Raw genomic sequence first — 26,076 nt, 5'->3', positions numbered from 1 at the left:
ATTTTGAGATGAAGGATTTGGGTGAGCTATGGTATATCTTGGGCATAGAGGTGGTGAGATCACCTCATGGCATTTTGTTACTGTAGAGGCAATATGTCTTGCACTGTTGTCCAAGTATGGTATGACATGCTGTAAGCCTATTTCAGTGCCATTGGAGCAGAACACAAAGCTTTCCACAGCACAAAACTTTTCGCAGATACATGTGAGCTTTTGGAGGACCCCACTACATATACAAGTGCATAGTGGTTAGCTTGATCTACATGACCATTACTAGGCCAGAGTTATGCTGTTGGACTTGTGCGTCAGTTTACGCAGGCTCCTATAGGAAGCCACATTTGGATGCGGCTAGATGGATTCTCAAGTACATAAAGTCCACAATCGATTACGGACTTTTCTATGAGGCTAGTATAGAGATACAGGTACATGGGTACACAGATGTTGATTGGGCTGGTAGTGTTACAGACAAGAGATCTACTAGTGGATTTATGTTCTCATTTGGGAGTGATGCTGTGAGTTAGAACAGTAAGAGGCAGCCAAAAGTTACCTTGTCGAGTACAAAGGTAGAGTACAGGGGTGTTGCTATGGCAGCTTGTGAGGTAGCTTGGTTTTAGAAGCTACTTGGTGATATGGGTGAGCCCGTGGATAGGGCAGTTGTCATTTATTGTGACAACATGAGTAGCATACATTTGGCTAATAACCTAGTATAGCATGCTAGAACGAGGCGCATTGAGGTGCATTATCACTTTGCGAGGGAGAAGGTTCTAGGAGGTGATGTAGATCTGGTATACGTAAGCATAGAGGATTAGGTGGTTGACATCCTAACAAAGACATTGGGCACAAAGAAGCTCCACAGGTTTAGGAGCTTACTTGGAGTGCAGTGTGTGGAGTTAATCTCAAGGGGGAGTGTTGAGATAGCAAGCTCAACTAGTGCTACGGTGGACATTGATAACCCACCTGGGGTGATAGCTTCCGCACTTGTCACTGGCACGGTTGGTGCGATTATGGTTGATATGCTGCCAGTGGTGGATGACAAGCTGTTTGACTACTGTGGTATATAACTTTGATAAAATGCATATTGAATATCTGGACATAACTTCAGAAGATAATGGAACTCTAGGAGTTTATGAAAATACACAAGCCCGCCGCCCATGCACTCCCTAGTTCAATAGAGGACTAGGAAGAAACACAAGGTTCTTCAACTTAATATATTTATCTGGTGTTTTCTTCTATAGTCAGTAAAATACTAAACCCTTATCCAAGTGTTAGTCCAACTAACAAATCTGAGAGGCTGATTGCATTTTCTCTCGTCTTCCTTCTATACCTATAGATTTTCCCATTGACACTCTCACCCTCGAGGCGTTTCCGGCACACCACCCGTCTCTACCAAGGCCGCTTCAAGATGTATGTTGAAAATACAAGTGAATAGGGTGTATGCGGGGAACAAGCCCTTGGTTAGAGGCTATAAAAGAGAATGAGTAAATGTGAAAGAACCTGTAAAAAGGTGAGAAGAATCTACTGGGAGAGAATAAAGGGTACCATGAGAAGATTTAGGAAGTGTGGAGATATTCTGGGAGATATTCTAGGAAAAGTGAAGAGGTGGAGAGAATCAAGCAAAAGAGGTGGAGTGAATCAAGGAGAAATCAGTGGGATTAGATGCTTGGATGTAAACTCTATAAATTGAGGCATTTCCCTAATGAGAATTTGCTGGTTTTTGATTATCCATGCCTACATTAAACTATTTGCTAATTATTCACTAATTACATCTTAATTATTTACTAATCACTGGTTAATGATGTTGATTCTAGTATTTGATCCACCATAGCTCATCACATTCCTCTAATTTCAACATGGTATCAGAGCCATGCCTAGAATCCATCATTTTGTGAGCTCATTATCTTGCTAATTATTTTGCCAATTAGGATTAGTAGAAAATTATAATTTTCCCTCTTTTTTTAACTAGCCTCTGTACCCCCAGCTGGTGGAGGAGCTCTAGCTCCTTGCACACTTAAAATTAGGCCAAACCCTTTTAACCATAGCTAGCTATAAGCCTTGTGCTCTAGCTAGTTGAATCCACCCAGCAAACTGCCGCCTACAGAGCTACCGATTTTCGCTGATTTGCTAGCACCGTTTTTCTGGAGAAGAATGGAGATGTTGTCTTGCTCAGCTACAATGGGACTAATTCCTCTTAGCCCAAGGTGTTTTCAAGCATGCTCTACAAGCTGGTGAAGACAAAATTCAATTTGATCAAGTCTACAGTGAGATCCAAGCTCTTCATCAAATCTACATGTGACTTTGGTAAAACAGAGATTAAGCATTCAATATTTGGTCAAATCTTTCTTAGCCCAAGGTGTTTTCAAGCATGCTCTACAAGCTGGTGAAGACAAAATTCAATTTGATCAAGTCTACAGTGAGATCCAAGCTCTTCATCAAATCTACAGGTGACTTTGGTAAAACAGAGATTAAGCATTCAATATTTGGTCAAATCTTGTATTTATTGGCTTAATCCTCTACTAGACTCATTGCTATTGATGGCTTTGAAAGCATTTGAGCTCATTTGAAGTCTAAGGCACTAGATCTGGACTCCCCGCATACTCTGTTTTTTGCACACAAAACAATGGATTAATTTGCTAATCAGTGATTAATCAACTAATCACTGATTAATTTACTAATCACTGATTAATCAACTAATCACTGTATTTTGGTGCAATTGAGGGTTCAAATTAACCATTAGGTATCTGATACAGATCCCTATAACTTCAGATTACAATTCGGAGTTTGTTTGATACTCCAACCATTCCGTACAAATTGGTTACCCTTGATTTAATGTAATTTTTGGTAAAATTATGCTGGTAAAATTGTGATAATCATCATTTTGCATTTAACCCTTGGTTAATGCCTGTAAATCTCACTCAAATTCAAGATTATTCACGACCAGAGTTGCATTTGGGAATGTGCATAAGAATGAATGCCATATGCATTATGTATTGGGCACATTACATCAGTGTAAAAATGGGAACAGACACCAAAGTCAAGTTCCAACAACTACACTATCAAAAGTCTTAAGACAAGTCCAAATCCCAATTGGCTCCTTACTTGTTTAGTCCAAGCTGCTCTAGCCTCTGATCCTAAGGTTCAAGATGATCAAACCCTTCTTCACCTTTTCCCACATTCTATGATCACCTTTGATCTTCCAATTCCACCTTGTATCCGTGTCTTGGTCATCCAAAAGTCCAATCCTTCCTCGCTTCTCTCACATCTCCTGGCACAGGTTTCTTCTGTCTAATTCACCTCTATTCTAGCTTGATAATCATCCAAAAATCCAAGCTCTCTCTTCCTATAGAAAAAAACTTGTCATTTTTTCTTCTCTACTTCTTCCTGTGCTGAGAACCATGCATACCCCCAATTAGGAATTAACTCCCAAAGCTGTCACCTTCTACTCATACTTCTTTTGGGTTCTCCCCAACTGGTGGTATCTCTCCCTAATGCCAAGTGGACTAGTACCTATGTATGGATATTGGATCATCATTATGCACATGATCAACCATGGTAAATTTCTAACACCATCCTACATACATTCACACATATCCCAACATCCTCACATCATGACCATCCCATAATAATCTAAGGCAATCCCCTCTTAGATTTATACCCCCAATAGACCTTTGTTTCCATGTGAACAAGTTTACCATATTTGTGTTACATGCATATGATCATGTATCATCACCATGGGAATCATCAACAATAGCTCATTCTCATCACTCTCTACATGCACTCATTCAACTTTCGTCAAACCCCATACTATCAAGATTCAAGAACTACCTAGAGCTACTTCTCATATTCACACCTACCATGGACTTTTTGTTGGGGCTTTGATTCCTCACGAAAGCATCACCAAAATGCTCCTCACATACTGCCCCAACCCCAAAGTGGAACACTTTCCCAATTGTTCCACCATCTTGTGTACTGAATTCACATAATCCTGATATGATAAGGCCTCAACCTCAGGCCATTGACTCTATTGGGATATAGTCTACCATAAAATTCCTTGAGGTGGTAACTTCAATTGGAGAATGCTTGATGTATCACATATGGCCCTTCCCATTTAACCCTGAATTTAGAATGAAAAGTGTTGTCTAGAGCACTATTATACCTCATAACCAACAAGCCCTCAGTTAAACCCTTGTTCCCCAAAATTTCATTAAACTTTTTTTATCATTTTTAAAATTGCATTCTCATACCATTTGACTGCCTCATCTCTGTCTAACAAAAGAGCATGCAACTTGGCCCATCTATTCCTTTCTTGTTCCTCTTGTTCTACACTATGTTGCAGCATAAAGTCTAGAGAAGGTAACACGACATTGATGGGTAGCACACAATTCTCCCCATAAACCAAATGAAAGGGTGTAAAGCTTGTTGCATGCTTCTTTGAAACCCTATAGCCCACAATGCTCTATTTAGATATAGATCTCAGTCTCTAGGATGTTCCTCCACAAGCTTGAATAGCAGCCTCTGTAGTAAAACCCCATTGAAGCTCTCTACCAACCCATTGCATTAAGGATGGTAGGGTGTGGTAAACTTGTATTTGATGTGCAACAACCTGGTTAGATCTTGGATCAAATTGGCTCTAAATTCTTTGCATTGATCTATCACCAACTCCAAGGGAACCCTAAACCTGGGTCGCACCCATTGTGCATTTTTCAAGTTTCCTAGTGCTTGAGAGGCCATGGAAAATCCCACTCTTCCTCATGCCATCGTACCCAAATATCATTGCACAATGTTTGGTATGTCAAATAGCAACTAGCATGCATTTTTCAAGAACTTTAGTGCTCGAGAGGCCATGGAAAATCTCGCTCTTGCCATTGTACCCAAACATTGTCCTATGCTGACCAAACTTTGTGAGCATGTGGGGGGATCCAAATGATGGAAACACCATGGCTCCCCATCCTGATATGTACCTACATGGATCTATTTTTTGAAAGAGAAAAGTGAAGCCCTAGAAGCTTAGGTAGAGACAGGCTAAGAGCAAAGTTAGCGAAGACGAAGCTCAAAAGCCTCGCTTATATCATTCTCCAACAATCAATTGATAAGGTGCGGCCAACTTAATGAGCCGACACATCTTATCCTTGTTCAAAGGTCGATCTTGTGGAGACCCATAACCCCCACATGCTCGCAAAGTTTGGTCACCATCGGACGATGTTTGGGTCCCCCCCCACATGCTCACAAAATTTGGTCACCATCCAACAATGTTTGGGGCTCTCCCATATGCTCACAAAGTTTGGGCACCCATCAGACGATATTTGGTATATCAAGTAGTGCCCACTGTGCATTTTTCAAGCCTCTTCGTGCTTGAGAGGCCATGGAAAATGCCACTCTTCCCCATGCCATCGTACCTAAACATCATCCGATGGTAACCTAAATTTCTGAGCATGTGGGGTACTCGCAAAGTTTGGTCACCATCGGACGATGGTTGATATGTCAAGTAGCGCCTAGTGTGCATTTTTCAAGTCTCTTTAGTGCTTGAGAGGCCATGGTAAATCTTTCTCTTCCCTATGCGTCCAATAGTGGCCAAACTTTACGAGCATGTGGGGGGGACCCTCCCATATGCACAAAGTTTGGTCACCATCGGATGATGTTCGCAAAGTCAATTAACGCCTAGTGTGCATTTTTCAAGTCTCCTCATGCTCAAGAGACCCTAGAAAATCCTGATGTTACCCATGCCATCATACCTAAACATCGTTCGATGGTGACTAGACTTTACGAGCATGTGGGGGAGACCCCTCACATGCTTGCAAAGTTTGGTCACCATCAGACGATGTTCGCAAAATCAAGCAGCACCCAGTGTGCATTTTTCAAGTCTCTTAGTGATCTCAAGAGGCCAAGGAAAATCCTCCTCTTCCCTATGCCATCGTACCCAAACATCGTCCGATTGTGACCAAACTTTGCGAGCATGTGAGAGGAGTTCCCTCCCACTGTTTGGTCACCATTCGGATGATATTCGATATGAAAGTAGCACCCATTGTGCATTTTTCAAGTCTCTTAATGCTTGAGAGGGCCTAGAAAATCCCACTCTTCTCCAAAATGCTCTCATGGTCATCCACTCGAAGCTGAAAACGCGGGCAAGATATGTGTTTTTGACTCTATACTCAATCAAGAGCGAGCCTGAGAGCAAGCACTAGGAGTACTGAAGTGTCTCTAACTCCCACTGCCACTGCTTGGACTTAAGACTCCCTCGATGATGTCCAATCTACTGGTAGAACCGGCCTGCCACAATCATGTTGTGGGCATCAAAAGACAACCCATGATGATCCACCATCTTATCTTGGTTGAGGATGCACTTCAGCCTAGTGCAACTCATGAGATAGTAGTCTACTCCCTTGCTATTTCCCTCATCGACAATAACAGCAAATACATCACCCTCCTGTAGGCAAATATGTCAGCTCATCATTGTTGGCCATGAACACAAGTCCAATGTGCTCATTGGACAACACTCAATGTGAAGGATGTTCAGGAGAGAGCACTGTCTGTATCCATGCATCTACCCATCCTCCTCTCGAGGCACAATCTGACCAATCACCATCTATACATGCTCCACAAAAGCATGCAAACCGTTGTGTGTGAATTGTGGGGCTGCCATGCACGTGCTCCTAATGATGGAATATAAGCCTGAGGTTCCTGGTACTATGTCACAATCATGTGGGCCTCTACGGTTAATAAGGCCACGCTCCACACACCAAAAAAATCTCCTGACAATCCAAGTATCATGTGAGGGATAGGATGATGTTGTGCTCCCACACAAATGCTAGGAACGCCTGGTGCCATCTCTGAACCTCTCAACATCTTGCCGCAATTGATGACATCTCAAATCACGTTTCACACACGTGCCCGCACCATCATGCTCACCCTTCCCATGACCAGTCTCAAAGAAGCTCCAAATCACTTGAATACTTGATTGCACATGCCACCTATAAACCCATAAAAACAAGTTTTGATTATTGTTTTCTTTAAGATATTCTAGTGAATTTAGGTTATTTACGGATCCTTGAGAACTATAAGTACTACATGTCGTGCCAACTTGAATTGTGCACCATAACCATCCGACCAAATCCATCGTTGATGCCATGTGACCCCGTGATCTCATAAAAAATCATCATGGAGATGGAAACAGTATTCCACAAAATATACCTCATGTGAGCGATCATCATTGATGTAAAAATGATACTCCTGAACAATGGCACGGGCCTCGAGGGTACTCGCTATCCCATCTACATGTGCCTCTGCATGCCGATAGTTAATGTGGACCATAATAGCAACCTGGTGAGGTTAGGGGAAGAGAAGATTAGGTCACAAAAATCAATTAAGTAATATAGCTCAAATACAAAACAAATAATATGAAATATAACCATTACTTGCTCCGAGAAGTAATACTCAGATTATATCCCTTGAAAGGTGTGAGGTGTAGTTCTCTGAAAAATCGACTACAAAGACAAGCATACCAATAGGTAACTCCACCAGGCATGCTTGGAACTAGAAATCCTGCCACTTGTCACAATGAGTGTGCCGTATATAGGGTAGATTTTCTCCCTAAATGTCAGTATTGTGAAGTGACAATGTGGTGAATGTTTCTCCATGAGCTACAACTTCCTGGACTGCCTAGCACTATGGAGCCAATGTGTCACATACTCATAGCATCACTATGTCACTATCTCTTGGTCACTTATATACACACACAAAAGAGAGTGGATGAAATCACGAGGACTATGAGGCAACTCTCTATGCCCACTAACAGGACAGAACACATCATAGTTGGAACTCAACATGGTAGCGATAACATGTGCCGTGTTGTCGTGAGAGTACCTCACAAACCAAGGCTTACACCCCTCAAACGACCTTTACCCAATTTTAAGGTCTGGAAATGATGCCACAAACTGAGAATACAACTCAGTTTGGGTCATTTCAAGAAAGCAAGAACCATGTTCAATGAACACTCTCTTGCTTAAAGCTTTCTTGAAAATTGGTGAGGCACAATAATTTTCCTCCCAAAACCTTTCTATCGAGACTCAAGTGGCTTTATCTAGTAGACTATCATGCCTAGCTACATGACCACTACTCGTCCATAAAGCACCCGCCTCATTGGCATCTAGACTTTACGTCTACTAGAGCCAACTCTAAGTGCGTGTGGTGCTATGGAAAGGATGCAAGATGTGGCACTCACCTTACCCTTCATTTAGGAGCTACTTATGGCCACCACAATAGCCAGTCAAGCAACCAAAGCGTTTGTACAGTTCCTCTTCTTGTTAACTGCATAGGAATGATGAAAACTTTGTAGCACCGCCATGCCGGTTGTCCTCTGTCTTTGATCTCCAATGTCAAAAAGCGCCCTGCACTCGGCCATGTTGGGCTGATCGATCAAAGCATTAAGCATGCATGCTTGTGTGTTGAAGGCATAAGGTCTTTGAAATAGGATTGGATGATTGCATGGGCACGGCAATGCATCTCTGACTTTGATAGTTCTTTCCTATCCACACTATGGGCACCCAAAGGAGAAGGGGTGGATTCTTGTGGAAGAGAAGGAGAGGGTTCTTGAGGAGAAGGAAGGGCTGGTTCATGTGGATTATCTAAATAAGGAATAGTGGTGGAAAGAGGGCAGAGGGAGAGAAAGAGAAGGGGCAAGGCTTGGATTGTCGCCAACTGAAGGTGTTGCTCGTTGACATGCTTTTCACTCTCTGTTTCTCTCACGAGCTACCCTTTTCCTCTCCTCCTCTTGAGCTTGGTGGATGTAGGAAAGTCTAGTCCTATCACGTTTTTAACTCCTACGACTTTGAGAAGCCATTCTTAAGGAAGCTAAGAGAGAGAAAAATATGAGGGCTCAATGATGAGATGTGTGTTTATAAAGGAAAATTAGCTTATTAACTTCACATCTCATTGGATTTCCTATCTATATAGTGCATGATTGATTGGATAATTAAGACAAACATAAAGATAAAAATAAATCTATTATCCACTTGAAAAAATATTATTAATAACAAATATTTATAAATCTAAATATTTATCTAAATATTTATAAATCTAAATATTATCCACTTGAAAAAATATTATTAATAACAAATATTTATAAATCTATTATTTATCTTTGTACAACCTCTATTAGCTATTGGGGGGGTGGGCGGGAGGGGTATACTGACAAGATTATGACAACATAGACAACATAGAAGAGCTCAAAAGTAGGCATGGAAAAGAGAAGAATTGGAGGAGTCCTTGTATAGTTTGGCGACCCTCTGTATACATGAAGATGACCCTTATATGGCATAGCACACCATGCACATTAGTTAACCAATGCTAAGGTCAAGTAGTTGGCTAAGGATATCCAATGCATGAGCTTACCATGCCTAATGCAACTAAGAGAAGAGGAGCCCAACACCACCCTCTCAAAAAACCACTCTCCAATACCATTACCCCCCATACCACCTACACAAAGACCACTAGCAATACCATGTGTGCGAATCCACTTACCATTTTTCACTTACCACACTCCTCACCATCCACCAATCCACCTTGTTTCCAATAGACCATGGTTTTTGGGCTCTAACCATTTAACCTATCCTTTTAATTTTATGGTGCATTCACCTTAATTTTTCTATGGTGCTAGCCTCTTAATTTTGATATGGTGCTGGCTCTTAATTTTTGACCAAGCACATAATCCTAGGGATACTCCGACCTTAAATATGGACTCAGATTTTTCAAATTCTCTTAGGATTCACACATGGGCACAGACCCGAACACTTGTGTACAAGTGCTCCCATATTCCATATATAATTTCTCAAGGCATGTGAACCTTAGCATTTAGGGTCAAAATCAATGTTACTGCACCTTTTACCCATCTCAAAGCAATCTTTCCATGTGTTCACTCTATTTACACATTTTACCTTTCTTCAAAAGTATATGATTTTTTCATTTTTGAGCCAAAAAATCTTTTATTTAATAAATTCTTTTTACACGGGCAGGAGGGATTTTAGAAGTCATGAACGACTTCACACCTAGGATGGCGCAGCCAAAGATGGAGTCTTGTTTTCTTTGGGTTAGGGTAGTTTTAACATGTTATCTTTGAATTCTATGGCCACCTTGTAGCATACATCCAATTAGTTAGTGGTTTAGGAAAGAGAAAATATGCATTTTTGGATCTCATACTCCCTTTTAGAAGCACTACAACAACTATTGAATGGCAATAAGACGCAACCTCTCCCGAAACTTACATCGAGAGTTCAAATGTTTGAGACGTGCTTCTCCTATGTGTGTCCTAGATCATTTGGATTAGAATTAATCTAGTTTTCCATGAACCTCCATGAACCTTTTGGTATGCATCAATGTTAGCACTTATGTGACAAGTTGTAGCATCATAGGTTACCGGTACTCTGCATCTCAAGATTCAAGAAATCCTTAGCACTCATGCCAATGTTGTCAACAATTTCCAAGACGCCTCTCCTAATGATCATTTCAATTTCAACATAGTAGTGACTATTGTCCTCCTTAATATTTGTTGCCAATTGTCTCGGAAGAATGTTCTCACGACATGCACACACATGCCTTTTTAAATTTCACCCGGGAAAATTACACTACTAACCAGGTTATGTGAGCACTGGTTCTCACGACATGCACGCACATGCCTTTGGACGAACACAACATGAATGTGTTTTTCCACCTAGGACGCCGTCAAGATTCAACTATCGTGAAATGACGAACCGCGGTAACGCCTTCTTTGCTACGACCTCAATCTTCTACTCGCTAGCGCTTTGCTACGACCTCAATCTTCTACTCGCTAGCGCGATGAATACGTCGCGTACCTATTCTTCATGGTCATCCTAGTGAGCGCGTCTCGAACTGCACGCTTGTCTGTCTCGGTTTCCAGCGCCTCCTTTGAGCAGTCGCTGCAGCCCACTAGTGGATCTCTCTCTCTCTCTCTCTCTCTCTCTCTCTCTCTCACACACACACACACACACACATTGGAACACGGACCATTTTTATCAGAGATGGGTCACACTTTCCAAAACATTCATCTCTCGCTCTCTCTCTCTCTCTCTTTTAAGATCAAGAAGCACACACAGCCCAGTACACTCAACAACTATTATTTCCAAAGGGCTTGACCTAGTTACATAGAAGGTCCAACCATCACCCCTCACATGTATATTTTTTACATTTAATTTATCATTACTTATTTTGGCTTTCACATTTTTGTTGAAACCACCATTGGTCTTCAATTTGTCCGCCCTCCTGGCCACTAGATCCTCGTCTTCATGTGCCTATCCACACGACCATCCGCACGCCCACCCAACCGTGCACTACAAAGCCATGTAGCCTCACCAACCAGTCCACTTGGCAGGCTCTTTACAAGCCCCGCCCCCTTTCTTCCCCCTCATTCAAGGTTCGAGAAAGACGGGTTCACCTTATCCTGGAGCCTGCTCAACTTTGAAAAATCCGTGGAGAAAAAAAAAACACGGCCTCCAATTTTTCCAAAAGTATTAGTAATTATTCCCATGGTGAGAATGATTCATGTCAGGTTCACTCAAAAATGAGGTTCACTCAAAAATGTTTTCGAGGAACACTGCCCTCATTCCCTTTCTCTTTTTAAATTGTACCTGAGAAAGCAAAACATTTACTGAGCACAACCATCTGCACATCAAGAGCAAGTCTTAGTGGACGGTTTGACAAAGGTACATTATTGCAAACATGGACCGTGAATCTTTCATATAAAAAAGAGTGTTGTTACACGTTGGCAGGTTAATAATACAAACAAAGAAGGTAGTTGAAACGCCCACTAGAGTCTTGTTTCTTTTGATTTCTGACAATATTTCTGATTAGATTACATATACATTGGACATAACACTTGTGGCCGTGCTCCTCCGACAACAATGAGGATACCTACTACTCTTTTACCAGTTTAGGTAATAACTGCCTGCTTGCAGCAAAGGATGGCAGAAATAAGCACCGAGTGTCAAGGCCAGGATGGTTAAGTATGGTAGGCGTAGGAACTCTTTATAGTAATCCTCTGGCAACTTCTGCCGACCATCTACAATAGCTGCAAATGGTACAATGCTGGTACGTTTCTTCACGGCATCAAAAGCTTCACCATATCGGATAGCAAGCCGCCTGTCCCCATTCCAAACTCCAAAGAGGTGATGGGCAAGAAGGCCAAATGAAGTGGTCAGCATGAAAGAGTTGCCGATCCAAAGCGTGTGCGCAATGCACCAAAGAAATTGGCCAACCATCTGAAAACACCTAATGCTCATGATGAGTACAGAGTAATTAACATGAGCTCTTTTGCATTAATAGAGACCAAACGCTTGAAAGAAAATAATCTGAATAAGAACCAATCGCTTGCCTGGGGATGCCTTGTAATCCGCATGATGCCTGTCTCATACATGTGCATCTTCGGTTTATCAACAGCTGCTACCTCTAGCAAGTTGAACGTGGAGGGATATAAGAAGAAAAAAGAGATGAATGACATTGCCCACACAAACTCATGCATGCCGGGAACACCTCGCAGTTGCCATAATTGGGCACCATCATACCTATGATCAATAAAGTAGACCTGCGGAATCATGAAGAAAGATCACAAATGATTTACAAGGAGGCGCATACAAACTACTCAGCAAAGACACACAAAAGTTTATGTACATACCACGGCCGAAACTGCCAGAGGTAAGGAAAGTCCTGCAAATAGGACCCTGAAAGTGCGCTCACCGACTAATTTCTCGCCTAGGTCACGAAAACTAGCCAGGCCACTATGGACCAAGGCAAAAACCAGAAGAATAATCAACATGACCACCTGCAAAACAGCAAACAACCACTGTTTCTAAAACTGCAACTCCATTTGAAATCTGAAATAGCCAAGGTTAGCTTCTTTAAAGCATTCCTCCCCGCCCCTCCCACCGCCCCGAAACCCCCAACCACCAACAGATATCACAAGGCACCTGGATTAACTAAAAATAGATGCAGCTGTTACCTTTTTATCCTTTGTAGAATTACTTTTGATGAGCATTTCATATAACACAGCGTATTAGCTTTCAAAATTTTGGCATGCAGAAGGTGACCCTTGCAGCCTGCAGGTGCACCTAAGGGCCAGGGAGCATGCACTCATGCAAGTACATCTAACGGCCTGCTCACGACCTGAATAAACAGCAACAAAGAGGCGCCCTTTCACACGTGTGGGTATGCTGGCCGACAAGGTCCTGATCTGCACCTAAGGCTGCTATTGCCCAAACCTACTATTTTATTTGTTGCCTAATCAGGGATTAGGCTTGGAAAGCTGCCATGTCCATGTGTGCACATGACATCCCCTCCTGCTTAACTTTATGACGGGATTCCAACCTTTGACCTTAGATGATTGTAATCATCCCTAGTCTCCACGTACTCCCAAACTTGTCATCCTTTCCTTCCTGGCAACCTTTTCACTGAAACCTTGCCCTATCTCTGATTCCACTCCAAGTCTGATGTAGAGATCTGTGCATCTGTTCCACTTTGTCCCCTTGCCTTCTTGCCCTCTCCCTAAACACAAACATGAATCCGTCTTCTTAAAACTGATAATGGCACCCTTGGCTCCACCCCTTGGATGAACATCATCCCTCGGAGTTGCTCCATAAAAGCCTTCCTTGGCAGCCCCAACTGGCTATAGCGACTCTCGTGCAACCCTTCCCTTGGTTTTGCCAAACACCAACCAACTTTTGGGGGTCTTGACACATGCTGAGTTACTTTCCTTGGACCAGTGCACTTCTTCTAGGACACCTTCAGCACTTAGCCTTGCTGAGCCTAACTCTGACACAATGTTGCATGGTCACCACACCACCAAAAGATCAAGACATGAGCGATGGTTTCATCCATGCGCGATGCAGTAAGGGTGGGTAGGACATGGGCACCAACAGTATCTTAGAACCACCCTGAAGCTCTGATACCAATCTTACAAGTACCGAAGTTAGAGCTTCAAACACAGGCAGCAACTCACCCTGCTGCACAAGAGGAACAAAGACGACACATGGAGCACGAGCGGTTCCTTGCAATTCTTGAAAGGACGGTACTGGCAACTTCCTCGACTCACCTTCACGAAAGGGTGAATTTTAGTAAGTATAACGGCATACTTGACCCCACAACTTTGTACTGATGGATTCATTAGTTTATCTTCTAGCCTGGAGTAGCCAAGGCAGCAACTGCCAATGGCAAGGGCCAGAACCAGAACCAATCGGGGTCTACCCCAAGAGCCTCTCACTCCAAGAACTCGAACAATGCACCTTGCCTTACTCCAGACTAGAAGACTCAAGCCAGCAAGACACGTGGTAAGCTCAACCCTAAGGAGCACAACCAGTATAAGGAGGAGGGGCGATGTTCCTTTTGTCATACAAAAAGACATACTTCTAGGGCACGCCCTAAGAAGACCCATGCACAAACCACCACTCTCGGCTCAACAGCTTCTATGGTGAGCCAGACTCCCACAACACCGACTTCTTAGGTTGTCGCTAGTCCTCCAACTCCTAATCCTACGGATGGCGCCATTGTCAACCGAGAGCTCGAAGATAAGCAAAAGGGCAACCATGACCAGAAGTACGAGCCAAATGAGTTGCTCAAGACATTTGGCTACATAAGTGGCCAAAGAGTCCTTGTCCTATTTGAGAGCGGCAGTACGGAGATGTGCCACAAGGCAAGCTCGGTTCCCGTTGACTTCGATAGATAAGCACGTGGAGGGATTTAGCACAAACATGACCACGAGCATCAACTTTAAAGCTCGTCGTGCTAAATTAGTCATCCAAGATAGAATTTGTGCGAGATTTTATGGTTGCTCCTCTTGTAGGCGCAGACATTATCTTAGGGATCTAGTGGTTTCACAAGTTTACCCTAGATATTGACTGGAATCAGCACACTTTCCGGATTACCCGAAATGTGTCCAAGGCACCCGTGATCATGAAATGTAAGCCAAGGATACCTAACTTTCCGGTCATTAGCTATATCCACAATAAATGAGAGATTCGGAGAGGTTAACAATGTGCAATGATCTATGTTCAGACCACCCATATGGTTGCTAGTGCTTCTGAGAAGTACAAGGCCCTACATGACCGATTCTAGAAGATCTTTCTTCGGGACAATCTCCGAGAGGACCACAAAATTGAACTCCTCCCAGTTTCTGAACCCTCCAGCAAGTTTCCATATCACCTTCACAAGGCCATGGAAACAGAGTTGGACCGCCAACTCCAAGAGTTGATGTAATTTGATTTAATACGCTCTAGTGTCCCCCCGTTCGCAGCCCCGATCCTTTTTGTCAAAAAGAAGGATGGTCCTCCCGACTTTGCGTAGACTATCGCGCAATAAGCTGATAGTCAAAAGCAAGTTCCCAATGCCTCGGCCGGATTGACAATATATTAGAGAGGCTAAATGGAGCTAAGATGTTTTCGAATATTGACCTAAAAAGTGGGTACTAGCAGGTACGAATTGTGGAAGGGGACACCCCCAAAACCGCATTCCAAACTGAATGGCCCACTACGAGTTTGTGGTCATGCCCTTTGATATGACAAATACCCAAGCTACATTTAACCACATGATGATGCGTGTGCTTAGAGACTTGATCAACAAGTGTGTCTTCATCTTCTTGGATGACATACCGATTTTTCAGTACAGAACAGCAACACGACATTGACGTCAAGAAAGTGATGAAATTGCTGGAAAGCAATGAGCTATATGTCAATGAGAAAAAAATGGAGTTTTATCTATTCGAGGTTCATTACCTTGGATACATAATTAGTGCCGAAGGCATCCAATTAGGTCCCGCAACGGTGGCGGAAATCCTAAACTGGGAGATCCCACAAACCACTTATGATATTCAGTCATTTGTCAGCATTTGCCAGGCATATTCCACCCACATGACAAATTTTCTAACATCTTGGTAATATATATACCTAGATGAATCCAAGAACATGCCCAAATTCACCTTATAAGAAAGTACAATTTATAACCTCATGGTAGTCATCCACAAGACAATAAACCATAAACTCCATCATGCATAGTATGGACTAGATACTATGACATCCCCACTAACGTCATCAGTGCCCAATAGTGGGTGTAGAACTTGGTATCAAAGGTGTCAAGACTAGGAGGCACCGTATTCACATGACCCCTCGTGGATTATAGGCTTTCAAGGACCTTAAGGTTGCATTATCTAAGGCTCCTTGCTTAGCACTAGCCTCATGGGATGACCCATTCCAAGTGATCACACCTATGCGAGTAAAATCACTATTGGGGCGGTCTTACAGCAAAATGGGCATCTAGTCACTTACATGTCCGTAAGCTGATACAAAAGTGTATATGTCTCAACAAATTCCATGGCCTTTGTCCTACCCAAAAGGGTGACTAATGACCTTCTAAGACTGACTCTTGACCTTCCTCATAGTGGGGATCATATGACTAAACAATGGAAAAAGCCTTGTCTTTTATAGGCCCAAGAAAGGCTGGTCGGTCTGCCCTTCTCCCTGTCGCTTGCCCACGACCTGAATAAACAGCAACAAAGAGACACCCTTTCACACATGGGGGCATCCTGCGCCGGCTGATGGCTCCTTAAGCTAGCTGACAAGGTCCTAGTCTGATACAATGTTGCATGGTCACCACACCACCAAAAGATTAAGACACGGGGGATAGTTTCATCCATGCACGATGCAGTAAGGGTGGGTGGGACATGGACAGTAAGGGTATCTCAGTAAGGGTATCTCAGAGCCACCCCCAAGTTCTTATACCAATGTTACATGCATGGAAGCTCTATATCTTCTTTCAACCCTAAACACTGAGATAGGAACATCCTCATGCATAACACAAAGAGAGAGAGAGAGAGAGAGAGAGAGAGAGAGAGAGAGAGAGAGATGGCTGTGTATTTAGTATATTCATATGATACAAAAAATGTGCATATGTCTATACAAATTCCATGGCCTTTGGCCTACCCAAAAGGGTGACTAATGACCTTCCAAGACTGACTCTTGATCTTCCCCATAGTGGGGATCAGATGACTAAAAAATGGAAAAATCCTTGCCTTTTATAGTCACAAGAAAGGATGGTCGGTCTGCCCTTCTCCCTGTCAGCCTACTCACGACCTGAATAAATAACAACAAAGAGGTGCCCTTTCAAACATGTGGGCATCCTGCTGGCCAGTGGCTCCTTAAGCTGGCCGAGAAGGTCCCAGTCTGCACCTAAGGCTGCTATTTCCAAAACCTATCTTATCTGTTGCCTTTACGATTAGCCTTGGAAAGCTGCCATGTCATGGCACCCTTGGCTCCACCCCTTGGATGAACATCACCCCTTAGAGTTTCTCCATAAAAGCCTTCCTTGGTAGGCCCAACTGGCTCCCGACTCTCATGAAACCCTTCCCTTAGTTTTGCCTGATACCAACCAGCTTCTAGCGGTCTTGACACATGTGTTAGAAGTCATCTCCTGTCTAGAATTATACACCAGGGCCTTTGTTGTGGGTGTGCCCGCCCTTATGAGGTATTTTCCCATTTTTCCCCACTCTCCGTATTTTTCCCCTATTTTTTCCCATTTTTCTGAGGCTTGGGAGGGCTGCCAGAGGGTGCCAAGAGCAGTACAGTGCTGGCCGACTGGGTGTTTATCAGTCGTGGACACTCTTGCTGCTGGCCGACTGGTTTTCATCAGTCGTGGGCACCAGATTGCTGGCCGACTGCATTTATGCAGTCGTGGGACCTCTTTCTTCAGTCGTGGGCTTTTCTTTATGCTAGCCGACTGCCTTCCAGGGAGGTATATATAGGTCCTCAGCCCCCATACCTCATTTGTATCATATTCGGGATCTTCTTGTGTATATCAGAGCAGAGTTACACGCCTACATCTCTCTCTCTCTTGTGCTGTTTTTCTTCCTGCGTTTTTGCTCTCGTGTTCCCAGATCTGGTCATCATCTCCGCTGCATATTCTGACATGGTATCAGAGCCCTAGGCTCTAGATAGGTCTTGGGATTTGTGTGAGCAAGAGGGGGACTGTTTTGTGGCTGATTGGTGGACTGTTTTGGACTGTTCGGGAAGAGGAGAAGCAAGAGGAAGGCGGGCTGATTTGCTGGACAGCCACTTGCAGGTTTTAGTTCTTCTTTGTTCCCACCCACCCACCCTTTTCAGAGTACATCCCCGCTATGGCAGATCTGTATGAGATGGCCGAGAGGCATGTGAAGATCCCAACACTCCCCACGTTCCCGGTGGACCGTCAGTTGGACGGGAGCAACTACGGCATATGGAAGGTGATGATGGAATCTGTTCTGGAGTCATACGACCTCGCCAATTTCGTCGTTGTTGGTGTTCCACGGTCGGAAGTAGAGGAAGGGGAGTTACCGTCAACCCGAAAGGACCGGGAGGCCCAAACACAGATGTGGGATCATGTCAACGCCAGGGTCCGTTCGTTTATTTTCCTCAACTGCACACCGCAGGTAATCAATCATGTCAAGCACATGACGCTGGCCAGAGGTATATGGCAGCATTTGGCTTCTCTGTACAACAGGGTATCCCCTATGAAGAGGATTTCATTGGAAGTACAGATGCGGGTTATGAGCCCTGCAAAGTCGTCGACGATGCGGGAGCATATTAACAAGCTGCAGGCTCTTCAGCAGGAAGTTCTTCAGGCTGGGAAGGAGATATCGTCAGAGGACATGGCCATCACGTTGCTGTCACATTTGCCCTCTTCATACTCAGCATTTTACTCCTCTTTGATTACCAGTGGCAGGCTCAGCACCATCACGTGGGAGGAGCTTGTGCCCATGGTCTTGGACCAGGAGGAACGATTCACGAACCCTCCTCAGGGTGGAGGTTCGGAGGCCTTAACTGGCCAACGGTCGAAAGGCCGTAACTCGGGCAAAGGGAAGGCTTCATCGGAGAAGTCTTCTGAGAAGAAGTCCGACGCTGACCGCGAGAAACTGAAGGCAGAGAGGACCTGTAATGATTGTGGCGAGAAAGGCCACTATTGGAGGCAGTATCCCAAGCGGAAGACCCAGAAGGGTGAAGACTCCTCAACAGCAATCATGAAGACTTCGGCTTTTGTGCACCTGGAGGTGATGGACACCGATGCTTCATTTTCTTCAGGCAGGGAGGAGATTGGAGGACTCTCCGCAACGGATACTCGGGAGTGGATTCTCGATAGTGGTGCTTCCAGGCACATGACTCCTTCCCGTTCCGGTTTACAGGATCTCTGCAGACTTTCTGGTCATATTCTTACTGGGGATACGTCCACTATCCCAGTTCACAGTGAGGGCAGGATGGAGATAGTTCCCGATGGCAGAGGGGGGAAGCAATCCTCCCAGGTGTTGTATGTTCCGGCACTTGGTTTTCATCTGTTGTCAGTGCATTAGGTTTGCAAGACTAGCGTACGGGTGGAGTTTGATGAGCATTTTGTTGCTCTCCGGGACAAAGCAAGAGGCCAAGTGGTTTGGGAAGGCGGAGTGGAGAATGGAGTCTACAGGCTTTCAGCACTCTCTCTCCCAGGTCCTCAGGATTGTGATGAGTGGCAGTCTGGTAATGGCTACTCAAGTGTGGATACGCTGCAGGAGCGGGCTTTCCGAGACCAGGTGGTGGATAGCTTGCCAGTAGATGGCAGCAGTTGGCAGGAACTTTCCATTACTGATGTTGGTAGTTCTTGTGTTCGTGAGTCAGAGGAAGCTGAACAGGTCACTTATGCTCTGATGTCTCGTCGTGTTCGGGACATAGAACTTCCAGTTGTTGAGGATGTTCTTTCCACGGGGACCTTTCGGAAAGCCAGGCAGGTAGCAGGTGATTACTTGCAGAAGGAGGTGGTTTCTCCAGGCTTAGTGGTTCCGGATTCAGAGGGGGTGGTTGACAGGTTTCATCAGGCTTCCAGGACTTGTTTGTGCACCGTAACAGGTGTTGATCCTTGTGAGCAGTGTGATGTCTCTGTGACTCAGAAGCTGTATGGTTCATTGATCTGGTTGATGGACACCGGATTGGACGGGAGCTTCTTGATGAGGTTCTTCTAGGATACCTTCAGCACTTTGGGTTGCTGAGCCTAATTCTGATACAATGTTGCATGGTCACCACACGACCAAAAGATCAAGACACGGGCGATAGTTTCATCCATGCGCGATGCAGTAAGGGTGGGTGGGACATGGCCAGTAAGGGTATCTCAGAGCCACCCTCAAGCTCTCATACCAAGGTTACATGTGTGGAAGCATGTGCATGATCAATGCCATGGACAAACTTCAAACGTTGATCCAGAAAAGGCAGCCAGATAAAGACTTTGAAGAACCAAAAGTGGAGCACAAGAGGACAAAGGTGGATTTAGAGCAAGGCCTGGAGGGGCTTCTAGACCATGCGTTAGGAGCCAGATCAGGGGGGTCGGCTGAACCAGCATTGGAGGGCTGAAACGGAGGAAGGCTGCAGCCGACGCATCTTAATCAATGGAATATTCTGGTCGGGCAGCGCTGAAAAGGAAGTTGTGGACTGTGGACTGGCCGACTAGCAGTCGGCCAGTTGGCCAAGCTTGGAGAGGTCCTATAAAAAGGGACCATGTGCTCATTATTAAGGCATTCAGCCCTCTAGGGATTTGGGTCACTAGGAGTCCCATAGGGGGACAGTTTGGGGTGTTAATCACCTTTTATTCAAGGCAGCCTAGGGCTGTGTGTAAGAGTACCTTTTTGTACTATAGCAATATACTGAATTTCCAGCATCTCTCTCTCTCTCTCTACTCTCTCTCTATATCTGCGTTTGCATCAGCATGTTGCCAAGAGTGTTTAGGGCTGAAAGAAGACTCTCAAAGCTTCCGTGTGTTACACTCTATATCTTCTTTCAACCCTAAACACTGAGATAGGAACATCCTGATGCATGGTGCAAATAGAGAGAGAGAGAGAGAGAGAGAGAGAGATCGTTGTGTATTTAGTATATTCATATGATACAAAAACGTGTATATATCTATACAAATTCCATCGCCTTTGGCCTACCCAAAAGGGTGACTAATGACCTTCTAAGACTGACTCTTGATCTGCCCCATAGTGGGGATTAGATGACTAAACAATGGACAAAGCCTTGCCTTTTATAGGCCCAAAAAAGGATGGCCGGTCTGCCCTTCTCCCTATCGGCCTGCTCACGACTTAAATAAATAACAACAAAGAGGCGCCCTTCTAAACGTGTGGGTGTGAGGTGTGGAGCCACGAGATGGACTTTATCTAGTGGATCTGAAACTTTAGCTAAAGGAAAATATGCAACAAATTGGTGAATAAACTATGAAACTGCAGAATGATCACCCTTATAAAAATTTGGTTAAGCTTGTACGACGGTGGTTGATGGAGTGGATGAGGTACTAGGGGAGAAGCCATTACTTGGTTTCTGCATTTGTGAGGTCTCCATACAGACATAATGTCATGTGCACACATGGACATGGCAGCTTTCCAAGGCTAATCCCTGATAAGGCAACAAATAAGATAGGTTTGGGCAATAGCAACCTTAGGTGCAGACCGGGACCTTCTTGGCCAGATTAAGGAGCCGTTGGCCGGTGCCAATTTGGGAAGAGTTGTCATAAGTCTGGCTTGTAAGGTTGCTAGCAACTACTAATGCTGAAGTTGCATGGCTTCCCGATCGAGCTTATGTTGATATTCCAACCCCGCCCGTTCCGCCTAGCGTTGGTCTTCAGCCTCCCTATGTTTGGCTTCCTCTATCTGTCGTCGTGTCTCATCAAGTTCCCGTCTTCTTTGTTCCTCCATGAGAAGAAGCATGTGCTGAAACCCTGCTTTGTAAACTGCTCTTTAGGTTGCTCTTTAGGCTGCTCTTTTTTTTTGCTTTTGCTTCTTTTGCTTGTTGTAGTTGTAGTCTGAGTAACTTGTTTTTGCTCCATTAGCCCTTGAAGGAGTATATTTGCACTTTCAGAAGTATTTTTTCTTTTCTTGTGTCTTCGTGGACACTTTCTTCTCCAATGGTGTCTTCAAGGACGCTTCTTGCTTCTACGGTGATGCCTTTTTGGTTGCTTCTTTCTTCTTCTCTTGACATGGTAAATGGCTGGGTGTTTTTCCTAATCCCAGTTTTACCATTCATGGATTAGGTAGTCAATCTGGATCACAACCAAAAGCTCTGATACCAATGTAACATGCAATTGGTTCAATCATGTAATGCCCAGCAAGACCTTCTTTATACCTTTATCCTAGTGAACATGAAGCAATCCACTTTAATCTTTATACACAGGAGGTAGAGCTGAAGAGAGAGAGAGAGAGAGAGAGAGAGAGAGCAGAGATTACACCAAATTGGGTCCCAGTATACCCACTAAAGGGCCCTCTCCCGCAAGCAAGAGTATTTTCTTTATTGCCTTGGAGAACTCTTACAATACAGGAGAACTTACGGAGTATGCCTCACGGAGACTACCAAACGTAGCCCGGACGTCTATTGAACCATCAAGCAGGTTGAAAGCCACTTCAAATAGCCTTATGCACACCCAGATCTGGTGAGGGAGATGCACTACTGAAGGCTGAATGCTGAAGAAAACTTCGGGGCTGCCTATGTGTTACAAAATTGTGCATCTCTGTGTTATGGGATTGTGCCTATTTTATGGGCTTTTATCTATTTTCTTCTTGGTTAGTAGGTCGGGGAGCAGTGGGCCAGCTCTTACGGGCTGTCAGCCACTTCCTAGATTCACTATATAAGAAGTCTCCCAATTATTCACTTCTTGTATCCAATCGAAGCACAATGCAACACTTCTTTGCTGGCTATTGCCATTGTAAAGCTTCATGCTATTATAAAAGGTGATCTTGTCAACAAGCTCTCTCTCTCCTTTGCTCTCCCTCTCTCTCTTTTCTTGCCTATGCTTCCGCCTCTGCATACTCCAACACTATGGACTGAAGCACTATGTGCTTGGCTGAGACTTATGCATGCAAAAGACCAAGGTCTTTAGGCACAGATATTCTGCCCTGTTTCTACTGCTGAATGAATGATTGATGAGATGATTTATGCAAGAGATTATGAGGCTGCTTATAGTGACAAAAGCTACTGGTCGATGACCTATACTGTTGTCGGTCAGGAATGCTATAAATTGGCATTTAATGCTAAGCGCTTTTCTCTTGTGTGAGTCCCTGGCTGCTGGCATTTAATTCTTGCACTTTTCTCTTGTGTGAGTCTTGGCTGCTGGCCGACTGAATGCTAAGGCCTTGTATGCCTATAAGGTGTAGCCTATGGTGCCCACAATGCCCAAGGTTCATAGGCTGGTCCCTCCAAGGCTACCCTAGAGCATTACAGCCTCTGTATTTTGTTATCTACTTTGTGTATGCACCTAATGGACTGACTTAACATGCCCTAATCCTCGGATGACCCTGACATGAGATTGACCTACGTAGCTCATGCCTGACATGTCCCGGACTGGGAATCACAATGGGATCACGGCATACAACAAATATCCCTAATAAAGTTATTACATACTTTTTTTTTTTTCCGGAAAAAAGATCCTTCTATTAGTTAATGAGAAAACGCCATAAGGCTACAAAGCTCACCTCGCAAGGAGGGATAAAAACACAGTAAACTCCTAAGCTCCACCCCCGTGGCTGGCCGCTCTCTGGGGGGGGCTACCTAATAATACATGTGGGAGGTGAGAAAAGCCAAACTGGAGGCCTGTAGTGCCAAGTGACATCCTCGCCCCTCGCGGTGAGGAAAGGGCCAGGCTGCCAAGTGCGGAGGAAAGCCTTGCGGCGCCCTCTCATGCGGTCCGAGTCGCCCTGGAGTTTCCCCCAGTGTCCTCTCAAGGTATGAATGATGTCCACCCAAAGGGCCTGTATGACCTCCGCCGGTGGAGTCGCCTGGCGGTCAATGGCCTCCCTGCATCGGGCTCTCCAAATGTGCCAAGCCGTCATGCTGCTGATCAACTCCCATCTGTGCCCGACCCCCTCCTGAGGGGCTGCCGAAGAGAAATCTGGCGTCGGAACCACCACCATCACCCTGTCAGAGACCTGGATGGTCGCACTGCCAGGGACGTCCTCATATCCAAGGGCCGGGCCGCTGTCCGTGGCCCAAGCCACCGCACCCCACGTCACCAGCATCTCACCTGGTGAGCCTGCAAAAACCATCCTGAGAGCGCGCTGCCAGACCTGCTGTGCCTGTGGGCAATCCCATAAGCAGTGCCGCTGCGACTCCTGTGCATGGCCGCACCGAGGGCAGGACCCTGGGTGACTGCCGAAAGCTAGCCAAGCCCCCACAGCCAGTCCTCTATGCGCTGTGAGCCAGAGAAACAGCGTCACCTTCCGGGGCCGGAAGCTGGTCCAAAGGCGCTGCCAGAAGTCCCTAAGAAAGGCAGGGGAGAGCCCCTGTCGCCGCCAATGCTCGGCCGCCGCCGGGGTGCTCGCTATCCTGTGTCTCGAATCCGCCTTCCCAGCCTCGCTGTGTACTGAAAAAAGGGAATGCCTGGGCTGGTAGGGGCCAAGTAGGGATCTCGCCAAAACCACTCACCTGGATCCCACTGAAGGCGAATAAGAGGCCTGCTGTCCCAAGCCCATAATCTCCAAGAACAGTCCTCCCCTATCGAGGCCGGTGAGGGGTCTACATGCCACTGTCTCTGATGAAAGCCGACCACCCGCACCCTCTGAAGAATACATCCCTGGAACCCATCCAAATCTAGTCGTGTCCTCTGAAGCTGGCCACCCTCTCCCCACCTCGAAAGTGAGTGGGGCGACTCTCTCGGCTGTGCCGCAGACCGCTAGAAGGATCTCATGCCGAGTAAAGACACCCATCCACTGTGGAGGTGGAGGGTCCTGTACTGGGGTCCGCCACTCCCGGGGGATGGCCGCCTCAATGTCCTGTCTCATCAACTCTCTGCCCCTCATCCCACTGAGTCTCCTCTCCTGAGCCTCTAGAGGCAGCTGCTGAAAACCTATCCAGTCGTCTAGGGACTGGGCTGGGCCAGAGCTCAGCGGGCCCCACGACACGTGAGACCGCGATCCAACCATATGGCCACTGGGGAGACGAATCAAGGGGTTCCAGATCAAAGGCTGCCTCAGGCGCTCCTCATCGGTGCCCGGGGGAGTCTGGAAGAGTGACGGCCTCAGATGCGACCAGGCCCTCAGAAGGCTAGCTGCAAAACGCTCCTCGAAGCCTAGGCCCACTCCTCTGGATCGCTGCTCTGTAAAGATCCACCTGATGCTGGGGGTCCAAGGGCCGCTAAGAGAAGGGGTGCGGCTGAGCATCCTGGAAACAAGAAACTCCTTCCACGGCTCAGCGCTTGGCAGGAGGCCACGAACTACCAGCTTGCCAAGCAATGCTCGGCTTTGGCAAATAGGATCAACAATGCCCAGGCCGCCTCTCTCCCTCGGCTGAGTGATCACCGCCCATGCCACCTTGGCCCTGGCGGGCCGCCCGTCGCCACCGGACCAAAGAAAGTTCCTGATGAGCCTCTGCACCTGGCCAATGCACGCCCGAGAGAAGGCCCAGCAAGAAGTGATGTATCACATAGTAGCGAGCAGAACCTGGTTGGCCACAACTACTCGGCCAGCCAGAGATAAACGAGCGGTACTCCAATACAGAAGCTTCTTCCGAATGCTCAGAAGAAGGGGGGCTATCTGTTGCTCCGGAGATATGTCAATGCCCACATAACATCCCAAATAACGCACTGTAGTGCCGGGGGGCAGCCACTGAAAACCGTCAACTGGCCTCCAAGTCGGGGGGGGCATAGAGCTGACCCACAACCCACACGACTTGTGCCAGTTGATCAAAGCGCCCGAAGCTCTGCAAAACCTGTCCATGGCTAAGGCGAAGCGGCGGAGGTTCTCCTCCCCCCCTGAAGATAGACAGCAGTGTCATCCGCGAACTCCGAGTCTAGGAGCTCCTCCGAGGTGCGGATGGGAAGCTGGAGGCCCCGCAAACCTGTATCCTGTGCCGTCAAAAAAGTGCTCATGGCCTCCGCCACAAAAAGAAAAAGAAAGGGCGCCAAGGGGCACCCCTGCCACACCGAGCGCGAGAGCTGGAACCTCTCTCCGCGCACGCCCTGTATCAGCACCTGGCTATGAGCCGATGTGTAGAGTGCAGAGACCCCACGGATCCACTGAGGGGGGAAGCCCATCCTCTCCATAGTGCCTTCCAAGAAGGCCCA

The 26,076-nt window shown here is 45.7% G+C and overlaps 1 protein-coding gene across 1 annotated transcript in view; it reads right to left on the bottom strand.

Moving 5' to 3' along the window:
- Nucleotides 1–11,710: 11,710 nt before the first annotated feature.
- The window catches only part of Z-ISO (15-cis-zeta-carotene isomerase), a 44,031-nt gene continuing 29,665 nt past the window's right edge, over nt 11,711–26,076 (bottom strand). Inside the window, exons 3-5 of the mRNA XM_086793714.1 lie at nt 12,674–12,820; nt 12,374–12,583; nt 11,711–12,260 (exon numbers count right to left, since the gene is read on the bottom strand). Coding sequence (XP_086649840.1) covers nt 11,925–12,260; nt 12,374–12,583; nt 12,674–12,820 — 693 coding nt within the window. The 3' untranslated portion in view covers nt 11,711–11,924. The remainder of the gene's footprint in view (nt 12,261–12,373; nt 12,584–12,673; nt 12,821–26,076) is intronic.

Source organism: Cibotium barometz, chromosome 60, assembly GCF_041138505.1.
Source record: "Cibotium barometz isolate CiBa-2024 chromosome 60, ASM4113850v1, whole genome shotgun sequence".
NCBI lineage: Eukaryota > Viridiplantae > Streptophyta > Polypodiopsida > Cyatheales > Cibotiaceae > Cibotium > Cibotium barometz.
This window is presented reverse-complemented; position numbering and strand designations above follow the sequence as displayed.